Source organism: Mustela putorius, unplaced genomic scaffold (assembly GCF_011764305.1).
Source record: "Mustela putorius furo isolate JIRA1106 unplaced genomic scaffold, ASM1176430v1.1 tig00003898_pilon_pilon_pilon, whole genome shotgun sequence".
Lineage (NCBI taxonomy): Eukaryota > Metazoa > Chordata > Mammalia > Carnivora > Mustelidae > Mustela > Mustela putorius.
In genome coordinates this window covers 19,870,492-19,879,772 of record NW_025422047.1, presented here as the reverse complement: position 1 = coordinate 19,879,772, position 9,281 = coordinate 19,870,492, and the positions used below count along the sequence as shown (strand labels likewise).

Here is a 9,281-nt window from a genome sequence, read left to right as displayed (position 1 = left end):
TGAGATCTGGCCCCCTGTTGTGCTCTAGTGTGAGCACAGAGTCAACTTCAGATTCTCTCTCCTTCTCTACTCACCCCCCAACTCTCCCTCTCTCTCTAAGATAAATTAAAAAATACTTAAAAGTATTTTAAGAATAAAGAAGATTGCAACAATATTGGCAAATTCTGGCAGTGCAATACAGACATTGCTTTTTCATTATCTTTTACATGACTTCTCTGACTCTCATGCATATTCCCAATCCCGTGATTTATGGCTCTCTATGAGAGGTTGCAAAATAGGAGTTAGAGAAATCCATAGGATTTCCCTCCCGGTGTCTTCCTTTTATATTGTTATGAAACCTCAGTGCAAGATCATTTTCTCTCACCATATTTCCTGGGCACTGAGAACAATCTCACTTGAGTTGTTACTGTAAGAAAGCTAACTGATCTAAGGGAGGAGTCCTAGAAGACTGAGGAATAAGAGGTCTTAACTTCTTCAGGTCCCAGGAGTTCAGCTAAATAGCTATCAAACCACTCTGAACACCTGCAAACCCAACTGGAGATCAAAGAAAAGAATAGCTGTAACTCTATTACAGATAGAAAAGCCACCACTTTCTGCAAGGTAGGAGGTCCAAAGAAGTGAATCCAAGGTGATATCTGGGAAGATAGACTGCAGGGGGTGGGGGCCTCTGTCAACCATCTCCCAGCAAGGGAGAGCAGCGGAGCACAAAATTGGAATTTGTAGAAGTCTGCTCTGGTGAAGGACTTTGGTCAGCCAGCTGAGTTGGGCGGGGGGGGGGGCAGGTGGTAGAACACTCACTGGGTGGGACAGTGTGGTCTCAGGATCCTCATGGTCACAGGAAACCTGAGGGTTCCTGAGTGTGGCAGAGTTCATAGGTATTGGAGTGGAGAAGCCGGCTGCAAAGGATGAGCCCAGGAGTGGGCTCTCAGCTCAGGGTTACCATACACTGTGATCCACAGCAAAGTCAGGCCACTGTTCTTCAAGCAGCGTCCCAACAAATGGCTAAACCTGCAAGACCCCCTTTTTTCGCCCATGAGGAGTGGTGTGAGAGCATACTGCAGGAGTCTGCTGGGTTTGGAGGCTCAAAATGGGGTGGTGTGCCTGAGGTAGAAATGCTAGGTCACAGGCTGGGTGAACACAGAGTGCAGATAGAGACCAGGGAAACAGGAATGAGGGACCGCTTTTTCCTGAGGGCACACTGAGAAGTGGGGCTCCAAGCTTTTGGCTCTAAGGTTGAAGATTGGGAGGCTGCCATTTCCATTTTCATCCTCTAAAGCTGCTAAGAAAGACTTTAGGGACCAAAAGCCATATAGAGGAAACCTGAACAGATTACTTATCCTGGCTCCAGGCAAGGGCAGTGCAATTCTGCCTTGGGCAGAGACATTTGAGAATCAACACAACAGGCCCCTCCCACAGAAGATTAGCAAGAATATCCGGTGAAGACCAAGATTATTGATCAATGACTCCAGCTCTAGGGGAATACAGCACATGGAGCACATGTTTTTTTCCCCGTGATTCTTTAATCTTTCAACTTTTTAAAAAAATTTCTTTGCTTTTTTCTTTTTTTAAAATTTTTCTTCTTTTCGGTTTCAACCAGCTTCTCATTTTATCAACTTCTTTTTTAAAATCTTTTAAAATTTTAGTCACATTCTAACCATTCATGTATTTAATCTCATATGTGTGTATGCATATATATATATATAAAATTTTCTTTCTTTCTTTCTCTCTTTCTTTCTTTCTTTCTTTCTCTCTTTCTTTCTTTAGAATTTTGAGATGCAGTTTCTTCTAACAGACCAAAATCCACCCCAAATCTGGTGTATGGCTCTGTTCTATTCATTCACCTGATCATATTCTTTTTTTTCCCCTCCATTTAAAAAATTGTTTTGTTAATCTTTCTTAATCTTCATCTTTATAGTTAAATTCTATCACTTCAATGTACTCAATTTTATTTTTGTATTTATAAGTCTTCCTTCCTTTGTAATTTTGACATGTAATTTCCTCTTACAAACTGATGAAAATACTCTCAGAAGATAGTGTTCCATTCCTTTGTCTGTTTATATCCCTTTTGTTGCTGTTGCTTCTTTCTCTTTTTTTTTTTGTCTTTCAATTCCCCTTTTTACAGTTACATTCTATCCTTTCATTGTATTTAATTTTATTTTTGTACATATATAAGTTTTTCTTTCTTTATAATTCTGAGATCTGGTTTTCTAAAAAAGAGACCAAAACGACACAGAATCCAGTGTATTGCTCTATTCTGTTCAGCTGTCTGATTATATTGTTCTACTTTCTTTCTTTTTTTCCAGTTTTGGGTTTCTTCTGATTTGTTTAGTGTATATGTTTCTAGGGTCATTGTTGCCATTTTAGTATTTTGCTCTCTCATAATCTATTATTCTCTGGACAGGATGAAAAGACAGAAAAACTCACCTCAAAAAAGAGAAAAGGAGGCAGTACTGACTGCCAGGGACCAAGTCAATATGGACATTAGTAAGAATTCAGAACTGAGTTCAGAATAATAATTATAAAGATACTAGCTGGGCTTGGAAAAAGCATAGAAGACAGTAAAGAATCCCTTTCTGTAGAAATAAAAGAAATAAAAGCTAACCAAGTCAAAATAAAAAGGGCTATTAATCAGATACAATCACAAATGGAGGTTCTAATGGCTAGGTTAAATGGAGCAGAAGAGAGAATTTATGATATGTAAGATGAAATGATGGAGAATAAAGAATCTGAGAAAAAAGAGAGATAAACAATTACTGGATCATGAGGGGAGGAATTTGAAAGACAAGTGATACCAAAAGTGAAACAATATTAGAATAAGTGGGATCCCAGAAGAAGAGGAAAGAGAGAAGGGCAGAAGGTATATTTGGAGCAAATTATAGTGCAGAACTTCCCTAACCTGGGGGAAGGAAACAGGCATCAAAGTCCAGGAGGCACAGAGAACACCCCTCAAAATCAATAAAAATAGATCAATGCCACAACATAAAATAGTGAAACTCACAAATCTCAGAGATAAAGAGGAAATCCTGAAAGCAGCTTGAGGCAAGAGGTCTATAACCTACAAGGGTAGAAACATTAGATTGTCAGAAGACCTATTCATGATACCTGGCAGGCCAGAAAGGACTGGCATGATATATTTAGGGTGCTAAATGAGAAAAATATGCAACCAAGAATACTTTATCCAGCTAGGATCTTATTCAAAATAGAAAGCGCAGTAAAAAGTTTCCAGGACAAACAGAAACTAGAAGAATTTGTGATCACCAAACTAGCCCTACAAAAAATATTGAAAGCGGTCCTCTAAGCAAAGAGAGAGCCTAAAAGTAACATAGACCTTTGTTACCTAAAAGTAACATAGACAATAGACAGTAACAGTCACCTCACAGGCAATACAACGGCAGCAAATTAATATCTTTCAATAGTTACACTGTATGTAAATGGGCCAAATGTCCCAATAAAAGACACAGGGTATCAGATTAGATAAAAAAAAAATCAAGACTCATTGATATGCTTTCTGCAAGAGACTAATTTTAGACTCAAAGACACCACCAGATTGAAAGTGAGGGGATGGAAAACCCCTCACAAAAGAAAGCTTAGTGGACATCAAAAGAAAGCTGGAGGGTGGTGCCTGGTGGCTCAGTGGGTTAAGCCTCTGCCTTCAGCTTGGGTCATGATTTCAGGGTCCTGGGATCGACTCCTGCATGGGTCCCTCTGCTCAGGAGAGGGCCTGTTTCCCCTTCCCCCTCTGCCTGCCTCTCTGCCTACTTCTGATCTCTCTCTCTCTCTCTCTGTCTAATAAATAAATAAAATCTTTAAAAAAGAGAGAGAAAGAAAGCTGGGTAGCAATCCTATCAGACAAATTAGATTTTAAACCAAAGACTGTAATAAGAGATGAGGAAGGACACTATATCATAATTAAAAGATCTACCCAATAAGAAGATCAAGCATTTGTAAGTATTTATGCTTCTAAAATGGGATCAGTCAATTATATAAGCCAATTAATAACAAAATCAGAGACACATCGACAATAATACAATAATAGTAGGGGACTTTACCAACCTCCTCACTGCAATGGACAGATCATCTAAGCAAATGATTAACAAGAAAGTCAGGGCTTTGATTGACAAACTGGAACAGACGGTCTTCAAGATATATTCAGAACATTCATCTCAAAAGAACAGAATACACATTTCTTTCTAGTGCACATGGAATATTCTGCAGAAGAGATCACATACTGGGTCACAAATCATGTCTCAGCCAGTACCAAAGGATTGGGATCATTCCCTGCACATTTTCAGACCACAATGCTTTGAAACTGGAACTCAATCACAAGAATAAAGTTGGAAAGAATTCAAATACATGGAGGCTAAAGAGCATCCTACTAAAGAATGAATGGGTCAAACAGGAAACTAAAGAACTAAAAAAAATCATAGAAACAAAAATAAAAACACAACAAAATTTTTTGGATACAGCAAGGGCAGTCCAGGAAGAAAGAATATAGCACTACAAGCCTTTCTCAAGAAACAAGAAAGGTCTCAAATACACAACCTAACCTTACACCTAAAGAAGCTGAAGAAAGAACAACAAATATACCTAAAGCCCAGCAGGAGAAGAGAAATAATAAAGAGTAGAGTAGAAATCAATAAAATAGAAACCAAAAGAACAGATCAACAAAAGTAGGAGCTGTTCTTTGAAAGAACAACATTGATAAACCCCTGGCCAGACTTATCCAAAAGAAAAGAGAAAGGACCCAAATAAATAAAATCATGAGTGAAAGAGAAGAGATCACAACCAACACTGAAGAAATACAAACAATTATAAAAGCATATGAGCAACTATATGCCAAAAAGTTAGACAATCTGCCAGAAATTGATGCATTCCTAGAGTCATATAAACTACCAAAACTGAACCAGGAAGAAATAAAAAACCTGAATGGACCCATAGCCAGCAAGGAAATTGAAGCAGTAATCAAATATCTTCCAATACACAAGAGCCCAAAGCCAGATGGCTTCCCAGGAGAATTCTACTGAACATTTAAAGAGGAATTAATCCCTATTCTTCTGAAGCTTTTTCAAAAAATTGAAATGGAAGGAAAACTTCCAAACTTAAAAAAAAATAAGACTGACTGACTGATTTTTATTTTTATTTTTTTTTTCAGTGTCACTACTTTTATCCAGCATAGCACTGAAAGGCCAGTCTCACCAAACTCTTTTATGAGGCCAGACTTACCTTGATCCCCAAACTGGACAAAGACCCCAACAAAAATAATTATAGATCAATATCTCTGATGAACATGGATGCAAAAATTATCACCAAAGTACTAGGAAATAAAACCTAATAGTACATTAAAAGGATTATTTACCATGAACAAGGGGGATTTATTCCTGGGTTGCAAGGTTGGTTCAGCATCCACAAATAAATCAATGTGATACATTACCTAAATAAAATAAGGACAAGAACCATCTGACCTCTCAAGAGATGCAGTAAAAGCATTTCACAAAGTACAGCATCTTTTCTTGATTAAAACTCTTTTATCAAGGGATAGAGAGTACATATCTCAATACCATAAAAGCCATCTATGAAAAACTCACAGCAAATATAATTCTCAGTGTGGGAAAACTGAGAGCTCTTCCGCTAAGGTCAGGCACATAACAGTATCTATCACCATTGCTATTTATCACCACTATCACCACTGCTGTTCAAGATAGTACTAGAAGTCCTAGCCTCAGCAGTTAGACAACAAAAAAGAAGTAAAAAGCATCCAAATCAGCAAAGAAATCAAACTCTCACTCTTTGCAGATGACATGATACTCTATGCAGAAATCCCAAAGATGTCACCCCAAATGCTAAAAATCATACAGCAATTCAGTTAAGTGGCAGGATATAAAATCAATGCGCAGAAATCAGTTGCATTGCTATACACTAACAATGAGGCAGAAGAAAGAAGTTGATATCATTTACAATTGCACCCCAAACTGTAAGATACCTAAGAATAAACCTAACCAAAGATGCAAAGGATCTGTACTCAGAACACGATAGAATACTCATAAAAGAAATTTAAGAAGACACAAAGAAATGGAAAAACAGTCCATGCTCATGGATTGGAAGAACAATTACTGTTAAAATGCCTGTGCTACCTAGAGCAATCTACACATTCAAACCAATCCCTAACAAAATACCATCAACTTTCTTCTCAGAGATGGAACAAAAAATCTTAAAATTCATATGGAATGAGAAAAGATCCCAAATAGTTAAAGGAATGTTGAAAAAGAAAACCAAAGCTGGGGGCATCACAATTCCTGACCTCCACCTCTATTACAAAGTTGTAATCATCAAGACTGTATGGTACAGGCACAAAAATAGACACATAGATCAACAGAACAGAATAGAGAACCCAGAAATGGACCCTCAACTCAATGTTCAACTAATATCCAATGGAAAACAGAGTCTCTTCAACAACTGGTGTTGGGAAAATTGAACAGCCACATGCAAAAGAATGAACCCAGACCATTTTCTTCTACCATACACACACACAAAAAAGACTCAATATGGATGAAAGACCTAAAAGTAGGCAACAATACATCAAAATCATTGAGGGGAACATAGGCAGCAACCTCCTTGACCTTGGCTGCAGCAACTTCTTGATAGACATGTCTCTAAAGGCAAGAGAAACAAAGACAAAAATGAACTATTGGGACTTTATCAAGATAAAAACCTTTTGCACAGCATAGCAAACAGTCAACAAAACCAAAAGACAAACAACAGAATGGGAGAAGTTATTTGTAAGTGACATATCAGATAAAGAGTTTGTATCCAAAAATCTATAAAGAGCTTATAAAATTCAACACCCAAAGAAAAATAATCCAGTCAAGAAATGGGCAGAAGACATGAACAGACATTTCTGCAAAGAAGACATGCAGTTGGCCAACAGACAAATGAAAAAGTGCTCAACATCACTGGGCAATAGGGAAATAACAAATCAAAACCACAATGAGATACCACCTCACACCAGTCAGAATGGCTAAAATTAACAAGTCAGAAAACAACAGATGTTCGTGAGGATGCAGACAAAGGGGACACCTCCTACAGTGATGGGAATGCAAGCTGATGTAGCCACATATAAAACAGCATGGAGGTTCCTCAAAAAGTTGAAAATAGGACTACCCTATAACCCAATAATTACACTACTTGTATTTACTCCAAAGACACAAATATAGTGATCCAAAAGGGCACTTGCACCCAAATGGTTATAGCAGCAATGTCCAGTAGCCAAACTATGAAAAGAGTCCATTGACCAATGATTGTATAAAGAAGATGTGGTGTGTGTGTGTGTGTGCGCACGCACGTGTGTGCACACGCAATGGAATATTATACAGCCAGCAAAAATTGAATCTTGACATTTACAAAAATGAAACTAGAGGGTATTATGCTAAGTGAAATAAGTCAATCAGAAAAGGTCGATAATCATATGATCTTGCTGATATGAAGAATTTAAGAAACATGGCAGAGGATCATCAGGGAAGAGAAATAAAAATGAAAGAAGATGAAACCAGAAAGGGAGACAAACATAAAAGAGTCTTAATCACAGGAAACAAACTGAGGGTTGTTGGAGGGCAGGGAGGTAAGAAGATGGGGTAAATTGGTGATGGACATTTGGGAGGGTATGTGTTCTAATGAACACTGGGTATTATACAAGACTGATGACTCACAGACCTTTATCCCTGAAGCATATAATACTTTATATGTTAATTTTAAAAAAAACCTCCACTCTGTATAAATGTGTTTGCACATACACATACACATATGTATGCATATACAGATACAGCTATATAAAATAAAATTCATTCTCAAAAAAAAGAAAGCCAACTGATCTATTTAACCAGTCAGAATATGAGCCATTTCTTCCATTCTGTTTCTGCACCTACCTCTGCATGTTGAATATCAGCCTGAGTCTGCCACCTCATTTACGAGAAAAGAAAGCAGGGCAGAAGTCTCTGGCCTCTCTTTCTCTTCCTTGGGTACATGTGTTCCTCCTCTTTTCTTACCTTCTATTCTTTCTTTACCAAACCTGGCTTGGGGCTAAAGTTCCCCATCACCCCTCATGCCATGCTCTGTCAGGAAGACACTGAGGAGATGCCATTGTGTCTCTTTAAAAGTGTAATAGACACAACACCACACACCAGGGTGCCCTGAACAACACTGCAAGGATGACCACAAGACCACTTCATTGTTATGTGATTCTACCTTGAAATTACTTATGCTCTGGCTGGGGAACTCTTGGCATCAAACTGTTCTCAATGTCACTAAGGAACACCTGGGTTTGGGGAATGTTACTTCTGATTCCTATGCTCTAGTGGTTTGTATGATTTTTGTTCCAACCACACACTGAGGGACAAACAACCACAGATTGTTCTGGAATCAGAGTGGATCAGGCAGACATGCTCAGCACCCAGGCCCCTGTTCTGCTCAGAGTTTGTGCTCAGCTCCCCCTGCAGTTCCTGTCACTGTGTCGTACATGGCACAATAGTACACAGCTGAATCTGAGGCTTGCACTGAGCCTTTCTCCAAGTGGAAGGATTTGGAATCTTTGTTGTAGGTGGCTTCAAATCCTTTGTTGCTTCCCTTCTCCTTGTCTCTCGAGGCTTTCAGGAGGAGCTCTAGGCCCTCTCCTGGATACTGGACATACCAGAAAAGGGCAGGGTACTGTGTTGTTGAAAAAGTACAGTTTATAGTCAGGGAAGCCTCTTCAAAGAGAGTCACTAGGCCTTCCGTCTGAGTCACTGAGTCTCCATGAGTTTGTCCTGGGGAAAAAGAAAAGAGACTTGTGTCACCTTGACATAAAGCTCTTGGATAAAATTATAGTTAGAAATTTTACAGACACAATGGAAGAAAGAATCCAAGCTTTAAGAGGCATTGTACTTACCTAGCATTAAAAGTACCACAGTCATGAAGCCTGGAGAGCACCTCATCTCTGGAGTGTCACCTAAAAAATGTTCTCATCCTTAACATGAAGAAATGTTGGAGTGACAGATGATCAATGGAAGCCCACATTTCACACAGGAAATGTGATTGTGGTAGGAAGCTGCACCACCTAGTGGACAGGGACTGAAATGCGTGCATGTTGGCCAGAATTCTCCCCAAGTCAGCCATCAGTCTCATCCCTGACTTGATGAGACATGTGTCAATCTTCACGTGGCTCTTGGAAGTCTGAACAACAGCAATCCTGACTTCTCAGGTCTGCTTTGCTCTTAAGACACTACCTGATGTGAAAGTTCCTTAACACAGCC

At 38.8% G+C, this 9,281-nt stretch overlaps 1 gene segment (V, D, J or C); it reads right to left on the bottom strand.

Annotated features, from left to right (window-relative positions):
• Nucleotides 1-8,460: 8,460 nt before the first annotated feature.
• LOC101682693 lies at nucleotides 8,461-9,007 on the bottom strand. The segment is given in 2 exon segments: nucleotides 8,461-8,795; nucleotides 8,918-9,007. Coding segments are annotated over 2 exon segments (381 nt in total).
• Between the last annotated feature and the right edge of the window lie 274 nt (nucleotides 9,008-9,281).